General features: G+C 40.1%; 1 protein-coding gene across 7 annotated transcripts in view; it reads right to left on the bottom strand.

Annotated features, from left to right (window-relative positions):
- Nucleotides 1-21,559, bottom strand: part of PARD3B (par-3 family cell polarity regulator beta) — a 394,903-nt gene that overhangs the window by 27,811 nt on the left and 345,533 nt on the right. For all 7 annotated transcript variants that reach the window (XM_041403270.1, XM_041403272.1, XM_041403271.1 and 4 more), the window contains one exon: nucleotides 3,312-3,391. In XM_041403270.1, coding sequence (XP_041259204.1) covers nucleotides 3,312-3,391 — 80 coding nt within the window. The remainder of the gene's footprint in view (nucleotides 1-3,311; nucleotides 3,392-21,559) is intronic.

Below are 21,559 nucleotides of genomic sequence, written 5' to 3'. Positions count from 1 at the left end.
TGAATTTGGCCCATAATATCTAGACTTAAATTAAGTCTAGATAAGCTTCACAGAAAAAAACAGAAGAAAGAAAAAAAAAGAAAGACAAAGCCGCAATGATGCTTCAAAGCTTAGAATTTTTCAAGCCAGCAGCAGGTATGTTCAGATCTGACTCCATGCAGGATGCACACCTTTGTAAAGGAATGGGACACTTCTTAGGGGCATCAAACACTGATAAAGATTTTGCTAGGTGAACATTCCTCCTTCTTGTCCAGTGGGGAGGAAGACCAAAGCTCTCTTACTAAATTTCTGCATGCCCACACACACTGGCATGATTCCTGGTGGCTTTCAGGTGAGAGAACAGTTTCACTGTGTGGGTCCCAGCTACTCTTTACATAGCACAGATCCCCTCCTCCCTCCTCATCCCGTGAAACTGGCTGCAGTCCAAGCGCTTTCCTCTCCTTCCTTGGGTGTGCCACACCAGAGCAGCAGGCAAAGGTCACATCCTCCTGGACTCAACATAATATTGCAACAGGAATTTGTTTCCCAGCATCTACAACCCTCATCTGAAGCCTCTGTAAGTATCTCTTATTAAACTGGGCTTAAATGGCTAAGTATGCAGACAGCTCCATATGGCATCCGTACCAATGCAGCTCAGTGGGCTCACCACAGTGAGGACAGCACAAAAGAAGGGGAATAAACCCAAGGGCAGGAAACTGTGAACTAACACTAAAACGCTTGAGAGAATAAAGCTACTCTTTTGAGGAAATACTACCTCTTAATTTCTTTCTACATTCCTGTTTCCTTATCTTAATTTCTTCCCCCCTCCCCACCCTTTTTTTTTTTTTTTTTTTTTTTTAATAATGCTGCTCATTACAGTAGTTTTTATGGATCCTCCACCACCGAAAATTGGTTGGCAAATGGGTGGTTTTTACCTGGATTCCTCTATACTCCTGGGCAGTCAGCCATGAGAACAAAAAGAAATCACTCATTTCCATTAGTGGCTGGCAATGAGACTGCTTCCCCTTCATCTGGATTTAGACTTCACTGTACAATCTAGTCATTTGTGAGTGCCAGGGCTTAATTACTGCAGTAACATGAAACTGCAAAACTTACAAAACTGAAGTATAAAAAGCAGCAGCCGATTGCTGAATTGTAGGCACGCCCAAGGGTGTGTGATATCCCAAAGCTCTGCTCCTGCCAGGGTGGAAACCCTCTGGAGACACAGCTTGGCTTGCGTGCAGCAGTGTAAATGTTTGGGTTGAGAAGCACAAACAGCCCTGCTGAAGTGCAGGTCTTCTCACTCTCCAGCATAATCTCCTTAGGCACAGAGAGAAAGGACAGTGATCTTCAAAAGCTTAGGGAATATTTGGATGACTTTCTAAATGGAGAGTTCCCACCAGTTAAATACTCAAACCTGTTCTAAGAGCTGGAGAGTTGTGTCCCCAGCAAGTTAAATGGAGGTTTGGGGAACAATACTGTAAAATTTATGATCATATTCAGATAAAGCTACTTTTAAAAAAAAACAAAACAAACAAAAAAACCCCTCAAAAACCGATCAAACCCCACAGAAACACAGGTTGTAGAGATGAGCAGTATATACACCCAGGGAAACTGCTGAGGATGCAGCAATTTGGAATGGAACAGGACAGAAGGGATACAGAGAATGCTCACTACATAAAGCAAGGGCATGTCTACTGTAGTGCTCACTTCTGGTCATTCCCCTTGAAAGGAATACTGGGGAAATCAAAACAATTCTGGCTTATGGAAGTTACTTCACTGGGAAATTTTCAGTTTACAAAACTGAAAAACTGTTTACAAAACTGAACAAAAATATAGTTAATTTTCTTAAAGGGAAAATGAATAAAAGAAGACATGATGCAGAAATATAAAAATTGCTGTAGAGAGTTACACTGGGCACCAATTATGAATTTACTTTCTTGTAATCCACAAGGAAGTATTCAACAAAATGGAAGTTCAAAATAAATTAAAAAGGACTGTGCAAAATTAAAGTACACCTAACTAACATGCAGAAAATCACTGCTAGAAACATGATGGGGAAACATGAGTGTTGGAGGACTGTAAAAAAAGATGGCTATTTACCCAGAAGAGTAAATACCCACAGTCAGCCAGGAAATACATGCAAGACACACTGTTGGAAAGCAGGCCTCTGTCAGAAAAGCCAGTTACGGATGAATCTCCAAGAAAAAATGTCTGACAAATATAATTTGAAGGCAGGAAGTAAACTGCAGACACATCCTTTGGTTTAGAAATTACATAGATTAAAAATGCCTACAGACATCCAACAGTGCCTTGTGAGACAGCCTTTATATTCTGGTTAACAAAAGTAAAATATTCTTTGTATTTTCATCTGGAATTGGACACAGCATTACATATCTATTAATCAATATTTCAGTGCTCACCTTTAAACGTAAATAGCTGAGTAGAAAAAGAAGTAGCAAAAAGAAGTAATTCACTGATTTCCTAAATGCCAGCACTACTTCACAACAAAAGAATCTCTTCTTGCTTATAGATACCTATTTTGGCTTTGCTTTTACAAATCAGCCTGCCTGTAGGTCCAATAAGTGGATTGGACTATGCCTCTTAGGACTTGTCCAGCCCTCTAATTCTGAAGGGGGAATGTTTTTCTGTTTCTGTTTTCCTCTCCCTGCTTCCCACTATCTCTTCTAGCATCCTCTCACTCCCCTTTCTGGCTTGATCTGTGTTACACTCCACTATTAGAACGCCCATAGAAATGGGGCTGAAATCCCCGAAATGCTTCCATTTTGTTATGCCCCACTGGTTTCAGACCAGAATTACTCTTCATTCAGTTGATAAAGATTAAAAATTAAAAAAAGCCCTCAGAGAATTCACTCACATTTCCAGAGCATTCAGGAAAAGTACAGAGATGTTCTCATGGAATAGACTGCAGTAAGACAGCCCTTGTAGCAACAGTGGGACTTCGGTAGCTGTGGCTGCTGTAGTGGAAGCTTTCCACAGCAACGTTCTGTCAATGCCAGCTGGGATTATATCGCTACAAACTCAGTCATTTATTCATTTATGTCCTGCTACGACCTGTTATAACTCTTGCAGAGGCAGCTCCCTCAATGTCATGTTCTCTAGCTGTGGATCATGACTCTTGCTGACATGCTCAATGAGACGCCTGTTTTTTAAAAATTCAAAAGTCCAAATTAATAGTACAGGTATAAAATGACAGTAAATCAGCAGCAAACGGTGACAAGACAAAAGTGCAAAATAATCTCTCATGTTAGAGCCGGACATCAGCTGTGGGCAGCCCTCCCTCCCCATTGAAAGGAGGCTTGGTGCTGTACCTGGGTAAGGATGCATACTGCCTTTCCACCCCCTCGAAGTGAAGATTGTAGGAGCTCCCATCTGGACCTTTTCCAGGCACCTGTGGAGAGGAGAGTAATTAGAGATGAAGATCAATTATGTAGCCCAGCTACTAACAATGCATCTCAAAACGATAAGCAGCGAACACATGATGCTGCAACTTGCCAAAATCAACAAAAGAAAGGCAGGGGCTCAAAGAAGCTTCAAATCCCATACATAATCTTATCACTGCTAACAAGAAAGGCTTCTGTATCAAAGAAATGTTTAGAGCAGGTACATTCTTCAGCACCTTCCCCTCATGTGCCTGCTAGCTGGGATACTCTCTCTTCTTCCCTGGCTGGCCTTTCTCCTGGATCCAGTAACATGAGGACATCATCTAACTAAGCACGCCCCTTCTGATTACAGTGGCATAACTATCTGAATCAAAGCTAACATCTTAGTACCAAGTCTGCTTTTTTCCCCCCACTAGCTTGTTTTGCTTAAGCATAAAATATGATACAAACAGGTTTTCTTTCATTCTTAACATGAATCCAGAAACTTTCCCTTAGCTGCTGCAAAGCTAAGCATCCAGCTGGGAGTTAAGTGCATTTATGATGCTCTGGTGCCATTTCAAAAGTGCAGCGTTAGTGCACTCAGTCAAAATGCCAGCGCTACTTGGTTTGTGTTCAAGATGGCAACCGGCATTGGCTGGGGAGCACAATTCTATCAGGAAGGCTCCAACCGGGTACAAACGGTGAACTTCAATGCTTTTAGCACACAGGAGCTCTCCCAATTTCACTCAATGCCTGCTGATGGCCCAAAGTGTTAAGAGCCTTGTTAAAATGGAGCTATTAGTCTTTTCTTCCCTAAATGGAGGAGGCTCTGACTGCCTTCAGTGTTTCCTACATTAGTATGTATTCCTATTCCGGTGCTGCTAGAATCAGCAGTTTTATAAAGCAATATACTAAGAGGCCATTTAAAATCCCCTTCCCCTTTTACAGATTAATAGCAGAAAGGAAGATTTAATGCCTTTTCAAACATTTTTAACAATTCATTAAAAAGAAAGTAATAAATCACACCAAGCTTTTGGCAAATGCCTGATTAGAAAAAAGAGAAAACAAAAATTAACATGTTTTTTGCATTCTACAGGTTAAAGTACATTTCCGTCAGTCCTGTAATTTATGCACAATACACCATTTTTACTGAACAGATGTATAAACCACTGCAATGAGAAAAGTTGTGCATTCAGGTGCATTAAGTGTTATCTACCTACCTTTACGAAGCATTTCTGTGTACATTACATAAACTGAGTCCTATGCAAAGAGAGGCAGTATCATTTGCAGCTGCTAGGCAGGCTTAGAAATTATTCCAGACAAATTTTGTTATGCACCTTGGCACTCATCAAACATCCAAGATACTTGTAAATGAAAAAAATTATTTAGTACAGGCCTCTTGCAAGCTTCCTTTATCTCATTCAAAACAGAAAGGCATCCTCACAGAACTGTTGGCCACAAGAAAAAAACACCTCTGATTTGAAATGCCCATGCTTTAGCAGCACCTGGCTGTGGATGAGCAAAAAATAACAATAATTGTCCTATATTTCAAAAAGAGGGCAGTAGGCTAAAGGGATCATTCATTCATTTTTTCCACCAGAAAGAGTAGCATGCAGAGAGACTTCACAGAGTCACTTAGGTGAAGAGTCACAGCCACTTTGGTTGTTCTTACACTACTAATTTCATCAGGTTCATAATTTCTCTTAAGTTCCCAAGTACACTGGTAAGAGAAGACCCTCCAGATTTCTCCCGTTTTATGAAGAAGAATGAGGGGAAAAGAAACAAATGTATAATCTGGTTTCTCACCATAAAAACATGCAGTTTTTTATGGTCTACCTGTGCAGCTTATGTGCATGAGTCTGGTAGTGGTGTGAGTTTCCTGCACTCTCACACCTAAAGGGAGTAACAGCAGCCAGGCAAAAGAAAAAACACAAACACTCAGAACTGTGCCACCATCAAGCAGTAATCGCAAAACTTATACCAACCACCAAAAGTAAAAAATATTTACATCACAAGGCCTTTTTTCAGCCTGAAAACACCCCTTTTTTGATGATTTCCTGCAGACCAAATAGAAGGCAATAGCCCCTGCCAGGTCTGTTTGTATATATGATTTGAGAGACAGTTACCATAGAAACACCCTGGTGGCGGATACACAATTTTGCTAATTTGGATCCATCGAGCGGCTGAGTCTCCACACCCTATATAAAACCCCCAATGCACTGGAAAAGCATGCTCTGGTTCTGCACAGCTAATTAAAGGCTCAGCCATTTCTTCTGATTTTCCTTCTCCATCTGTCCATGCGACAGTAAAAGCGTATCGTCACTCAGCCTGGAGTGCCAAAATGGTGCCTGGAATAAAATACTACCCTGATGAAAAGAGAAATTGTGAAAATAGAAACACCTTCTTAGTAGAAGTTATTTATGTTTCAGAAAGAGTCAAAGCAAAGGGTTCCTTTGCTGCCTTCTACAACAAACTAAGCTAAAAATCGGTGTGAAATGTACTAATTAGTAAGATCAAAATATTTCAAGTTCTCCTCCTTTCCTAAAACAGGACATATGCAGCTGGCCCTCAGTCCAGGTGTGGAAGTTTTAACACGGTTAATAATCCAAACATATTTAGGTGAAGAAACAGTAATCTTAATAAAACAGGATGAAAACCTGGAAGTCCTGTCAAAGCCAAATGGGTGGTGACCAAGAGGTGACCAGCAAGGGAGCTGACAGAAGGTGCAGTGCTCAGCTGAGTCCCTACAGATACAGCTGGAAGAGCTTAGGAGACCAACACCCCAATCAATAGAGAACACAACAGCAAGTGAAATACACATTTCACATGTGTATGGTAACGCACAACAGAAAAAATGATCCAAAATATGCTCCTGTATTTTTAGGGTTTAAATTAACAACATCAACTTAAATAAGTGGCATCATTATGAACAGTTCATCTCTTAAGAGCAGCCTCAACTAACAAGCAAAACATGAATATGCAAAAATAACGGGCAGAGATAAACACAGAAACAGCCATCATCCTATCAGTGCAATTAAAAGAGCAGCACACTCAAATCAAGGAAAGAAAACACCATCAAAAAACAACAGCAAACAATTCATGGAATGTAACTGTTGCAAAGTACTGGTATGGCCAAGGCCTTTGTGGAATGTAAAACAAATAAACCGGATACAAATATGAATCAAACCAACTAATATCTGGTTAGCAGAAGACAGTAAAGTCTTTGGCAGGTGGAAGAAAGGCAAGGCCTTGGAGAGCTGCTGGTACAGAGGTTCTGTACCAGCAACCTGCTGGTACAGAACCTCTGTACCAGCAGGTTGTTCTCCTAATTGCCCCTCTGGGAATCCCAGTCACAGCAGCAGCCACACTCAGAGACGAGGGACCAGAAAAACTGGCAACTGCCTCCATGAAACTCAATGCCTTCAAGGTCAGGATTTTCTGTGTGCCAGAGAGGTGTTTTTATACATGGCCAGTTAATGTTTCTGTTGTTTAAGTCTCTCTTTTTAGAAACAGTAATTTTCACTAGCTAACAAGATTTCTGTGATAGAAAGTGTCTCTTCAGAAAATATCCTGTGACACCTCTGCATCATTAATTAAACCCCTGCCAGTTCCCAGCAGAAGAATCAAGCTGGTAGAAGCATAGAACTGAATGACAGCATAGATCAAACCAGAAACAAATATATTAGAGCATTCAAACATCTGCAAATAAATTTTAAGCTATAAATAGAGTATACCTGTGAGCAGGTGTCTTGAGTAAGTCTGGAATTTGCCTACAAGAGAATTCTGGGGTTGCAGAATAACAATTCTTTAAGGGAAGATAAAGGATTTATTTAATCCTGAAGCTCCTGACTATCTTGAAAACTGTACAGAAAAGTGCATGAGACTGTTTTTTCCCTGGGAGATCCTGCATTTCATTCCCCCTCACTTGTCTTACACTGCCTTTCTCTCGGAGCATTTGCTAAAGGCTACAATTCTAGCTGCTAGCAGGAAAGCCTCCCTTGCCCCTTCCTTATGGGTCAAGGTGCTAGGGGCTGTACAGATGTCATGGTGCAAAAAATAACAACTATTGCAATGTTTTTAGAAGTTAAAGCTTCATGAAAGCGGAATTGACTTTTTCTTGTGCATCCACACACAGCTCAGGTGAGAGTTACCACACTGCAAATAGAAATCAGCAACAACTCCTTGCCCCTACCAGCAGAATTCAGTAGGACTGTATTTTTGCCTGTGGCTCTACTTCTTCTCACAGATTCCCACCTGATTGCCTGCTCAAAGCCATCCTGAGTGAAGCCAGCACAACAAAAACCCAAGACCACGGATACTGCTTATAAGGAAAATAAATGATACAGAGACATTTGCAGGTTGGCTGTCTCATAAAGTTGCAGTTGCTGTTCCGTCTCCTGCAGGTATTTAGACTTGCATACAGAAAACTTCATCATCACTGCAGAGGTCAGTTGGTTAAAAAAATTCTTTCAAAACGTAACCAGCTATTCTGATCAGAGTCAAAACATTCCCACTGTTAAAAAGGAATAATATACAGTGGGTGTTGCATTCAGGAGTATTAATTCTTCACTCATATGCTAAGCATCACTGTCCTTTTACTTTTTAGCCCTTTTTTTCCTGACTTCTGAACAATAAGCCTCCTCCAAACATTTCAATTATCATTAAGATCAGAAAGAAAATTTGGACAGTGTGCTGCCCACTAAGAAAGTAGCCGTAATATAACTCCTCAAGGCTGATGGGATTTTAGCTACGTATTTGTGAATCCAGGGCAAAACACTGCTCACTCCACTTGAGCCACACCTGACTCATTCAGAATTATGGGAGATCAGGAGAAGCTTATGAAGATAGGAGTCCTGGGACTCCTAACTTTTTCACTTATTCACTGTGTATGCTCAGAAAAAGTCACTTGAGCTTCTGCACTGTGGTTTTCTACCCATAAAAATGGCAGGATACTACCACTGTATTTTATACAACTGACATGCACTACAAGACAGGAGACACCCCAGGAAGGCCGCAGAGCGAAGCTTCTGCTCTGCCATCAATCCAAGTGCTTTGAAAATGCCACCCAGTTCTGCTTTTTGCCTGAAAGTCTGTGTATAAACATGACACATAGAACTGCTGCATTGCTTCGTGCATTTTTCAATAGTCTTGTGATCATCTGCTAAAGGACTTGATTCAGATGCTGGTTTGACCCCTGTTCTCAAAGCTCTTCTTTTGTCTGTGAGCGTTTCTAATCACATGGGCTGAGATTCAGCATGCCAGAAAGAGCTGTGGTATAACGGAATTTGCCCTTTAACCTTCAGGTCTCCCCTCTGCTGAGACACAGTTGGTTTTTGTTTTCAATTAAGTGAAAACTGAAGAAAAATGGAGAGGTAAAAGTGGATTTATTCACCCACCCTGGTCTCAATGTTTCATACACAGGTGAAGCATCAAAATTAACCCACTTATTTTTTGCATTTCAACTCTGCCTGGTTCTGGGAACTGCAAGTGAAATGAAAGAACACAATTTGACTTGCTAACACTTTCTTCAGCTGCTGAAACAGAGGCAGGTGATGTAAGGCAGTGAACTAGATGGTCCATGGGAAATGGAGGAAGTTGATCGATGGGGTCTTCTTAATTCCTTACTGCTGTGATATCCTCATTACCCTACCCTCGGATAGCTCCAGCATTTCTACAGAAATCAAGGTTTCTTCCACCCAGTTTTTTTAACGTTTTGCATCAAAAGGTAAAGATTAAAAATTCTACCACTGTCTACAATTCAAAAGAATTTTCCTGATGTTTTCCATACATACACAAAGAGGGATATATTTTGCTTTCCTAGTTTTGCAATGGAAGTTGAAACAGTGATTTTGCGTTATTATAACACTCATCATTTCTCCCTCTAATTTAGATGGTTTTTAATAAAGCTCCATTGATTCCTCTGAAAGAAATCCCTCCTGGCAAAAGCAGAACACACACGCTGATTGCTAAATATGCAGCAATTATCATATTCAGCGGCGCACTTTAATATCTTATTTATAGATGTATCTATCTATAATTTGCTTTAATTAAGTTGCATTGATTTTAATGGCAGAAGTAGTCCTCAAAGAGGAGTCTAATGTTCTATGAGCCCATTGGTGCTTCTTTACCATTGTTTGGATATAAGACAGCACCTTTAATATTTCTTTTTGATATTCTTACTTGTGCTTTTCTTCTTGGCTGCAATGGAAAGCCAAGATGATGTTCCACAGGACCTCTTAAAACCACCTCCACCACTGAAGAGAAAGAGCACTTTCAACTTCCCTGTTACAAACTTGTTTGTTACAAACTTATTCCCAAGAATAAGGAAGGAAGCAGTATCTTCCCAGCAGATCCTGAGACACCTTGTTGTTCTGTTCCTGCTCCATTTTACAGATATCTCAGGACTACAATTGTCAGAGGTTCTCAAATCATGGTCCAATGTCTTCAAGTTTGTTTTGGGTAGTGTGGCAAATGAACTTTTTTATGTTTGTGTAAACAGAAAATACAGGTTAAATAATTTGGAAAGGTGAATCAATGGATGGCTATAGATGCCTGTTCATGGCCCAGTCACCAAGTCGTGACCTTGCAGTCTCCTAAAGTTCTGCTTTCTGGGCTCAGTCCCAGGGAATGTTGTGCTTTCTTTTTGTTAAGCACACACTTACTTTAAGCATTTTATACTAATCTGGTTTTGAGATTATTCCAAAGAACACTTGATGCTATTAGAACCGTGACCGAGTTGGTCAAAAAACGTCTTGAAGAACAAAAGCAAGGTGTTGCTCACTAGGAGAGTCACACAGCCTTGGCTTCTGCTGGGTGCCACCACATACCCTGGCCATGATTCAGGAAAGCATGCTAAGTACTGAGGGGGGTTTTGTTTTAATTTCAACAGCATCTGATTCCTCTTGGAGGTATTCCCAAAGCTAACATACACCTGCATCTCTCGGTGCCTCTATCTCCTTTTTGAGCAAAAATACACAGGAAAAACATTTATCTCTCTGTATCCTGAACATGTCTTCACACATTTGAATACAGTATTCCAGTGATGACGATTTTGGCATCTTCATCTCTTAAGTAAATCTGTAAGATATTACTGGTTCATATCAACTGAGACTATCTCAGAGACTACCAAGGTAGCTTTATAACATTACTTATGCAGATCTTAATATATCATTCCCTGTTAGTATGTTTTTTTTCAAGTGAAAAGTAAGCGTTGGCTTTTTAAATCACTGCCTTTTGGAAAATATCAGCACTAATTTTATAAGAATTATTCACGTTAAAATGCAAGGGCATGATCTCAAAGAAAAAGCATCAAAGTAGCTATGCAAGTACATTTTGAGTTTCTGGTCATCATTTTTCATTCACTGATTATCGCTTAAGTGTTGATTAATAGTTATGTTCATGCTGCTAGAATGCATTTCTCTTGGATGAGAAAAACACCCTTGTCCAAAGGAAAAAAGAGATGGTAATCAAACCAACCTTCCTCTTCCCTATAAGAAACACAGACACACACTCCAGAGTCACTGATGATCTTGGTTTTGCTGTTGAATAGGTTTGAAGATTTTCACTTAGAAAATCAGCTGTATGCAATCAGAACACCACTTGGTTGGTCCGATTGCAAGGCAATTAAATGCTCCCCTTCTGCCTGTCTCTCTCTACAGATATATACATATACATACACATGCTCACACATAAATGTACATACTCAGAGTCACTTGTCCCTTCTCCCTATGCAATGAACACCAGGAACACCGAAAACAGCAGTGTTCCATGGTGGAATTAAGCAGGGCTGATTATCTCAGGATTTACTTTTCCTCCTCAGTAATGCCCTACCTCTTGTTCAAGGAGGTGAAACTAATGGTTTAGATTTAGAGGGAGCAGAAAATTCTTTATAAAGGCAATAGACTGAGGGAAATACAAACACAGATGGGAACTTTAAAAGGGAAACAGGCTGTTCCCATAACAGTTTAAAAACATGGCAATTGCCTTAGTTTTGTAGAAAACAAGTCTCAGCATTTGCTTTATCTTGCAACACTAAAGAGAGAGAAAACAGCAAAGATGGAGGTGAAGCCAGAACTGCAAAGTGTTTTTACACAGTCCCACAAAGACAATAGTCTGCTTTCTGAACCCTCGCTCTGTGATCCCCCAATCCCTGGTGCTGGAGAACTACGGTTTCCTTTGACCAAGCAAAATGAGATAATTTCCTGGCCTGTGTCTGTCTCCGTGGGTGGCTTCCTTTTCCATTAGTTCTATAATATGTTTTGGTTAATTCTATCTCTTAATTGTCTTTAATGAGCACCAGATTTGCAACACCCTCACTTGCAAACCTATTCTCAAATTAGAGGCAAACAGAAGTTTTCCTTGAGTTGAGAGAAAATCTTAAAAGCAGCAAAACAAAAAACCTACAGCACCCATCAGCATTGATTCTTTCCTACTACAAGGAGGCATTTCAATTGCCCTTCCCCTGAACCAAGCCAAAGTAATTAATCTCTTCCCAGCCACTAAAGAGAATAACTTAACCTGTCACAGAGATACACTTGTGATGCAATATACAGCATACTAATCCATATGTGTGGATACCTTTCTAAATCAGGTCTCAATTAGCTGTTCTACAATACTGTGTGTAATTCCTCTCCCTCCATGAAACCAGTCCCCTGCTTTACCCTGTTTGAAACTAAGCTGCTTCTTGTTCCTCCCAGTCTGGCATTCTTTGCTTCTCTTCTCACTGTAATTAGTTTACAAGACTACTTATCCAGATGATTACTGCTTTTAAATGACAGTCGTCTTTTCTTTTACTCCAGTTCATTGTTGTGTATCATTTTGTCTTGCTATCTGAATACCCAGTTCTCTGAAGCATTTTCTCATTATGTTATCTCCTGATATAAGGCATTTTGAAATACTTCATGAGAGACATTGTATGGAGTGAATTGAATTGAATTTTCTCTCAAAGTCAGGCTTTCAGCATCTTTCTCTAGCTAAGTCAGCAGAGTTCTTGGCACCAATGCCAGGGTGTAATGGCCATGCTCTGCAGCTCAGCTGTGAGCTTGTGTTCTTTTTAGGGAAAATGAAATGACAGTGTCAGTACCTGGAAAGCAAACAGAGGACAGATCAATATTTCCATTTAAGATGAGGACGGCAAAATGAAAATGTTTAGTGTATTTTTGAGTGTTTTAATGCACACATTGAGATAACGCTATTTTGCTGTGTCTGCCTGCATCTGGTGCTGGTGCTGAATGTGTACGCAGGGGGTATATGCATGTGTATGTCAGAGAAGAAAAGAGGGAGGGGAGGGGGAAATAGCAGGGCATGGAACTAAATTGCAGAGCAAGTAGTGGAAATAGACAGTGAAAAGCTTCCTGCAGGCAGGCGGCTTCACAGGGGAGAGCAAGCCTTTCATTGTCTATAAAATCATGCCTTGCTGGAGGTCCTCAAGAGTAGAAGGGGTAGCACCTAGAGGCACTAAATCTCTCACTGTTATATTATTGCATTCTATGCACTTAGCTACTGTACCAACCAGCACACTGCTTCAAGAAAAGAAAAGGAGGAAGAAGGGGGAAAATGACCAGAGGGAAGAAGAGGAAGATGGCAGTAAAATTGGAAAACAACCCCCTGCCACAGCTCTCCCCAAGAATACTTCACATCAAAGAAAAGCTGCAGAGTAAATCGTCACGGAGTTAAAAGTTAACTTCAACTCCTTCCATTGTGATTTGACGCCACTATGGAACAGTACTCCTAGAATTTGAATGGTAAGTCTGTAGCACAGGGTATTAAATCCACCTTAATCCTGTTAAACACAGATGCCAATAAAGAGAGGTGCTCTCTCAATGGCATCGTGACAAAAGCTCTCCACACTGCAAATTCAATATGATTAACAATAACAACAAAAAAACAAACAAACAAAAAACACACAACAAAACAAACAAACAAAAAAAAAACCCCACAAAAAAACCCCAACCAAAAACAACAACCTAAAAACCAACAAACCCAAAACCCCTCCCCAAACCTGGATTAATACTGAGCAAACAACATCAGCAGAAGCAGGCTTAGAGACAGGAATTGCTTTCCATATGCTATGGCATGAGGTTCCTCCGGATCTTCAGATACCAGTCTGCAAATGTTACAGACATTGTTTCTCCTGCTTGCAACTGCTGTTGGGTGGTGACCTTCTTTGCTTGCTGATACCAATTTAGCAGTTGGTACAGTTTTTCTGTGATTTGGTACTGTCTGTTGTTTGCTGGTACCAGATGGATACCAGATGGGTAACTGTGGGCAATGGTTCCTCTGTGTTCCAATCCCAAAAATCACTGCCTATAGGGTCAGTCTTGTCAGTTGACTCCAAAGTGGCACTTCAAAGCAGCATTCTGAAAAACCTCAACATCTGTTCCTTACTCCTAATGACCTTAAAAAAATGTTGCAGACATACTTTCCTTTAGCCAGGAGTTACTGTGCATCTGCAGGAAAAATACAACCTTACAGATGCTCACAGCCATCAAACTCACTCTCGCTAATGGCAGCTCCAGGAGCCACCACCTCAACTCTGAAAGTCAGCACCGAATGTGAAGTATAATCAATATTTTTTTTTCCATGGTAGCTCCAAAATGTAGGAGTTCAGAGATATTTCAAGGCATTTTTCAAAGAAGTACTTTCAGCAGTGAAGTGAAAGAACAAGAAAAAATAAAAAAAGTGGCTTTGAAAGGCAGCAGAAATACCTGAGGGCTAAGTTTAAAGCATGGAGGGAAAGCAAGAAAAGATAAAGTGATGGAAGAGTTCTGTTAACCATTAATTTCTGATTGGTCTTTTAACATGTTGACCTAGTTGTCAAACAATAGACAGGAGCTGAAAGGTCAGTTAATGGAGTTGAATATTGCCGATTGCAGTTACCTCCTGTGTTATTCCATAAAACTGCTTTTATTTCTAAGACCAGAAAAAAAGTTCATTTAGGACAGTATGCAAGTATTTTGGTAAATTCCCTTCATGTGCTAGAGCAGAATGCTGTCTGCAGAAAAATATAGCTGATATCAAAGCATGTTCCCCACCCCCTGTCTTGCTTCATGGAGAAGTTATGATAAACAGGTTATGTGTTCCCAAAGGTTACCATGGAAACTCATTCTTTTCAGGCCATCATTTGCAAAGGTAAAATTTGCATTAAAATGTGATGGAATTTGATTTTGTGCATGTGTGTGATACTTAAGTGGGGTCATGCTACCACGCAGTATAGCTGTTATTTCAAACGCAGGAGCATACGCTTAAGAGAGAGATCTATTAATCCGTGTGAACACCTCAGTGACCAAATTACAGTTTAATTGCTAACTTGACAAGTATCTTCCTAGAAAATTAAGAGAAATACATTAAAAATTAGCTTCAAACGCAAATGTAAATGTTCATACTGCTCCACTGGTGGGTATCACTAGGTAGCATTTTGCTAAATTCCTCTATAATCATTGCACAGAAGAGAGTGAATTTACATTGTCAGAATGACTTTGTTTTGATGATGGCAGACCAGGGATGGAAGGCACAGGCAAGTATTTAAAATTGTAAGTTTTTATCTTATCTTGAAGAATTTATCATCAAATTATGACCTATAGAATATAATTTAATATAACCATGTTTACTGCATTACAAGAAACTCTTGAATCCAAACGACTCCCTTCATTTTGAGTCACATAGTAACTTCAAACTTTCACTCTAAGTATCTGCTACTCTGACTTTTCTTGGAATAGCTGATGGTGGAAAGCATAACGTGATCCAGGCTTCCCTAGGGTCCAGGTTCCTTCAGAGATACTGCCATTGTTTGTTGTCACGTGCAGCACTGGCATTCCTAACACAGAAGGGCATTATTTGCAATCATAATGTTGACAATCATTATTCCAGCCTAGCAAGAAAATAGAAGAATAGACTAATCTAGAAAGATCTTATAATTGGTGACCAGACTGCATTGCAGAGGAGATAACAGTCCTGCTGCTCAGTTGTATGCATTCACAACTTACATGCTAAATTTGATATGCTACTTTATGAAATCTATGCTATTCTGGGTTATTCACATATCATCTGTCCTGAGCAGCAGGACAGCCTTGGAGGCAGCAGGGTCAGAACTCTTGTTTCTGCTTGCAAGGCAGACATTCCAATATCACCTGGAGTACAGCAGACTCAATAACTCCTATCATACAGGAGTTACAACACACTGTTCAGCTGGAATGATGCCACTTAATATTGGGCAACATGACATTTAACACAACAGGCCATTTGATGAGGAAAAAAGCAGCAAAAACATAGGCAGGAGTATGTGCTGTGCTTGCTTTCTTAGAGTTTAGTGTCAAAAACACTTGTTTAACATAGAAACCCCCTTGATTACCACTTGTTTAACATAGAAACCCCCTTGTGTCTCAGAAATGCACCAAGAAAATCAAATCAAAATCAACCCTTCAGATTAGGCTGCATGGTGCCATTCTGCATTGGGAAATTTCTGCTTAAAAATTCAATTTACTAAACCAAGCAACAAACTAAAGAAGTTTTAAAAAACCAAGCAAGAACGCTAAAGATGTTTTAAAAAAGAAGTTTTAAAAAACCAAATGCAAACAAAGATTAAATTGATTACTAACTTTTGCAGAACTTTTCAAAACTCAGCACATTTGATAGGAAGAATGTGCTCCAGTCAGATTCTGTACAGAGCAAGAAGGAAGATACTAGTGGCTCCCTTTTCCAGCGTTTTTTAAGAGCCAGACTTAGAGCTGAACATTGAAGAGAGTTGGCCATGAGCAGAACAGTCAAAGTTATGTTCAGCACCAGCCTTACGGGGTAAATGCAGTTCTCTTTTTCCATATTTTGTACTTTATTTTAATGCAGTCTTCATATTAGATTAGCATCTGCACTACAGACCTTAGACTGGGAACTAATAAAGTTATCCACCCAATCTCTCCATGTCTGAGTCACTGACTTTCTTTTTCATTTTAAATAATTATAGCAATGTCGCCTGTTTGTTGAGAAAATTAGGGCCTTTATATATTCACAGATAATTGTGAACACCCAACACCAGTGATACATTCTAATTACTTTTCACACCTTGGCTGTGAAAAAATCTTGAGCTTTTTAGTGTTTTTCTAACTGCAAGACAACAATGTAGCCAGAGCACTGACACCTGACTGCTGAAGCTGCACCTAGGATGGAATTTAACGAGCAGCTCTGCTAATGCATTTCGCAGTGAGGAACTTCAGCAAAACTCAAGAAGACCCAAGGCCTCCACCTCAGATCTTGCACTGCAGGAATAAGAAGTGCTGCACTATTATACAACAAAAGAACTCAGTCCAGAAATCAAAAGTAATGAAAAGTCCATTATTTCAGTTGGCTTCTGTCACATACTTACTATAACAAATACAAGATCTGGGCTCTCTAACAGCCTCAATGACATAGTTGTATTACTTGACCCAGCTTCTTTTAAGCTCAACCCTTGACCCCCAAGTTCTGCACACACTGGGCAATCATTGCTGTTTGCCTCACTGAGGTCATTCTGTTTTCCGTGATGTTAAATGGACAAATTTTTCAGTCCTTTCTCCAAACCACTCTCTGGTTTAGCAGGATATTATCCCCAGCAGGCAGAGCAGGACAGTGACCAGCATCTTCAGGACTGGGGGTGCTGTCTGGGACAACAGAGCCAGGCAACTCTTTGGATCACAGGTATGTTTCAGGGAGGAGATTTCTTTTTAATCAGCAACACTGAACATGAACATGACCCAGGGAAATTAAGTTGTAAGAATTGAAAAAGAAGTCAACCATGTCAGCATCTATTTGACAAATGCACCGGATACCTGGTAGTAAAGGCCAAAGCTTGTGCCTGAAGGGGATCAGGTTTGAGGCCTGATCCAATAAATAGCTAAGTGCATGCTTAGCTTCAGACATGAATTTCAGTGGCATAACAGATTTGTCTTGTGATTAAAAAATGAGTGTTGTAACTGGGGCCCCTTCCAGAAGTTGAAGCAGGCCTCTTACTAATGGCCTGAGGAAGAGGAGGTCAATTTAAAAGGAAGCCTACTTTCCCCCCTCCCTGGTAGTCTGACTCAGGAGCAGCTGTATTTGACTCTATTGGTGTATGGGGCATTGAGCTGCTGGGGGCCAGGACCAAGCTGTCACAGAGCAGTATCACTGAGGCTAAGTAAGGGAGGGAAAGCTCAGGGTGCAAAGTACTGGCTACGGCAGCCCCATGTGAGAAGGCTCAGTGTTAAAATCTCAGTCCTCTTGCAGCTTCCCCACGTGACATTGGCCTGAGATTTGGCAGAGTGTGTGCACGAGCTCAGGGAAAGTGGCCACACAGTCCCATGTCTACAGAGTGACCAACAAGGAGACAGAAACTTGCTGAAGCCTATACTGGCAGGAGCTTGCCAAAACCAAAGCAAACTGCAAAGACCCAGCTATTATTGCGAACTTCAGACAAACCAGATTACAGCTAGCCAAAAAGGCTATTTGTGCCCATTTTCCCTGCCCCACATAATAAAAAGCCAACAGATGAAAGCTGCAGAGCTGTGGGCTATATGCTCAAACACAGTAACTGTTCAGCATACTAAACTGCGTGGATTACCTGCTCACAGACTCCCCTCATCAATATAATCATCAGTTAGAGATTTGTTTCTTGCCTCCCTTAACATACTGGCAAATTAGGCAAAATGTATATAATGGAAAACCTCTAGGGCCCTTCATATCATATCAAGTTGATCCATGGCAGCTGTCATGATCTCTGCAAATCCCCACTCAAATCCTCCATTTGGGCAACATCAGAAGAACCTGTCCTAACTGCAAGGGACATGATTACTGGCACATTTGGAATCTCTCAGTACTGTGAGCCTGCAAAGACAGCCACAGCCTGGCAGCACTGCATGTTTTTGTCTGATTTCTTTCAGCAACTTGTATGAAATAAGAGAAATGCTTAGTGTTTGTCTTCCTCAGAATCACTTCCCCCTGCAATGAAAAACAACAAAACCCAGCTGTCTGCAGAGGCAGCTTGTGGAATAGATGGCACGATGAATTTCTGGAATTCACATAATACTGCAGGGTATAAACAGTACCAATGAGCTTTGATAAGATGACATATGGTACCAGAACTGCTTCCCCTGGTAAATGAGAGCATGTACAAAGTGTGTGCATGAAGACATGAGCATTTCAGACTCCTCTCTGGTTCAGATAATCTGCACCAAATCAAACCTTTGTATAAGTAGGAATGATTCCAAACAAGTTATAGAAGTCACTCTGTATTACTAGTATTAATGGAATTGAATTTGGCTCTCCTTGCATGTGCCATTTGGAATAGTTTTAGTTTTCACATGAGGTTTGGCGGGGATTTCTCCCAAATAATTTCCCCCCAAAGCTACCCCCAAAAGCTGGCCTGTAAATTTCAAAATCACTCTGCTTCGTTAGAACAGCTCTGTGCAATACATCCCAATCCGAAAGCTTAATTAATCAGAGATAATTTGGAACCATAAAGAGTTCTTGATCAGTAAGTTAATCATACATTCTAATAAAATGTTTTGAGTACTCTCTTAATTAGTATTCTAACAACAAATACTTCCAATATGTATTTTTCAAAGCAGCTATACGTTAAATATGTTATTGTATTTTTCTTCTTTTCTTTTTATTTAATGTTTTCTACTAATAGTCTGTGGACTCAGAAAGCCTGGAATTTGCATCAGTTTCTGTTATATGGTTTCACATAAAATTGTCAGCTTCTCCCATTGCGCTAGAAGACAGGAATGTTACTATTCTAGAAGTTGGAATTCTGGTTTCTAACCATAGTCCAACACAAACGTTTGTGTGTTTTAGGAACCTAACCTATTTGAAATGCAACATCCTGAACATGGAATTAATTGATCATGAAAAGTACAAACAGCTCCTTATTCATCCTGAAGGAAGCGCAGAACCCTTTGACACATTATGGAAAAATAATGCAGTTATTAATGCTCCTTTCTTTGTTCTCGTTGATTTTTAGGCTTGGAATCCTGCCAGGCACACAATAAAGTACGTGGCCTTTAACACACACAAGCATGATTCTTTTTTCCTACTCTCAACTGGGAACTGACAAAACTCAGTACATTACAGTTTATTTCAATTGAAGTGTTCACAGCCAGGATTCAGAGACAGGTTTCCTTGTATCTTTAGGTTATTTACAAGCTTGCAAATCCTATCTGCAAATAAGGAAATGGCTTTTAGAAACAGTTAACCCAAGGTTCTCTACGGTGAAGCTGCTGTGGTCACTAACAGGTGAAGAACTATTTGCAATGAGGCTGGCGTTACATGTAGTCCTTGAATGTACATTAGAAAGATAAAGTTTCAAGGATTTACTACCATCCTGAAGGAAAGAATTGATGTTTTAAGTAACTGGATTTGTACAAAGTCTGTAAGACAATCCAAGTAAATCCTCAAATAGATGATTAATTCCTCATTATTTAAATGCCCTTAAATACAAGTGCAGATGCTAACTGCATGGCTTTCTCTTGACAGCTCCTTAGCTATTTCTCATGATCTGCTATTAGGCTGTGACTCTAAAGCCCTGAAAACGACTGCCTGTGAAAAATCCCTCCAGCTCCTAGAAAGACGAAGCTCTTGCAGCTTATTCTTACACAGTTCTTTCAGAGTCTGACTGATACTGCAGCTATGATAATAGTACACAAACATCTGCCTCATTTGAGAGACCTGGATTAGGTTTTCATGGGGTATCTTCATGAGTGCTTTGAATGTCTGATGTCCCACTAAGACATGAGCATGTATGCACATGCCTAAACCCTTTTTAGAGCTGATACATCCCAATATTCCCTAGCTGTCAGAAAAATTTTAGGGTAATCTCATTTTACACTGACAACAAAAGACATTCATTTTCCTAGACAATATTTATACTTATTATCAGCCTGTCCATTGACTAAATAGCTGAGGTTTACTTTAAGCCTTGTGATCCACCATACAGAATTTGATTAATCATTTATCCTAGTTATAAACCTGAAAAGAGGGGGTGGGTGATTGTGGGGAGAAAGTCCAAAGGATGAAAAACTTGACAACAAACCAAAGCACAATGGAATTGGAAAATAATTTTAAAGGGTCTGGCTCTATAGCAGAGGGAGTGCTATATACATTTGTCTGTTTATGGAGACACACTAAACTGAATTATTCAGTTTCTTACAAAAAGGAAAGGAATAGACTGTGGGGAAGAGAAAGCAGAATGAAGGCGCAAGAGAGCAAAAAATTCATCCAGCAACAGATGAGAAGAACAGAGGAGAATTGGAAAATGGATGCAGGGGGGAGGAATGGATGATGAGAGAATAGCAGGCCTATTTAAAATGAATTTTTGACCTTATTTTTAAAACATTTATGGATCCCAATTGTCTGTCATGAGATCATTTTCCCTTACAATGCTAGCTTTTCAGTCGGCTCTGCACTTTAACTTGATTTATCCCACTTAAAAAAAGTAGATTGTTAGAAATACCCCTTCTACTAGAAATTCTGTCCCATTACAGTGTCAGCTAAAGGCCACTTGTCAATGTCAGCTTTATCAGAGAGAAATCTGCTTCATGAGTTCCCAAATACTATTTTGGAGGACAAGACCCAGGGTCCGTTTTTGAGGCTGCTGATTTGCGATGGGATAGTGTCTTCTCAAATTATCCTCTGCTTTTCCCAACTTATCTGCATGTTTCATGAGATGGTGGGAAGTGATTACAGCAGCTGCTGTACATTAGAAAGACATCTCATAGGAAAGTTGGCTTAGGTAAAACAGTTGAGTGAGAAAAGTAAGAAAAGGACTAACTGAGTCTTAAAAACACAAAGACCCAGCATCTCTTTTCCAGCTGCGGCTTCCCTGGTGCCATAACCTCGTGAGGGAAGAAAGAAAACTTCTACCAGAAGGTTTTCCTCCTCCTCAGCTGTCTGTTTTCTCTCTAAAGAAAGACTTGACATCCTGAAGATTAGAGGAAGTTTTATTTATTCGCAATTATGCAATTAGTCATCAGCATAACTTCACTGATAGGTAAAGGTGGAAAAAGTCAGCTGTTTTTCAACCTGTTTTACCACAGCACTGCTGAGGGTCAGCTGCCTGAGGTGGGAATGATGGCATTGCTTAAAAGCTACCTTGAGGTAGCGTTCTAGCAAGATGCTTGGAGACTTTTTTTTTCTTTTTAATATTTTGATTCTACTTTTGTTCCTTCTTTTCTGTCTCTGTAGATTGTAACATA

This window comes from Onychostruthus taczanowskii, unplaced genomic scaffold (assembly GCF_017590055.1).
Source record: "Onychostruthus taczanowskii isolate IOZ18803 unplaced genomic scaffold, ASM1759005v1 scaffold20, whole genome shotgun sequence".
NCBI classification, from domain to species: Eukaryota; Metazoa; Chordata; class Aves; order Passeriformes; family Passeridae; genus Onychostruthus; species Onychostruthus taczanowskii.
Note: the sequence above shows the minus strand (reverse complement) of the source record. Positions and strands in the feature narration are given on the sequence as shown.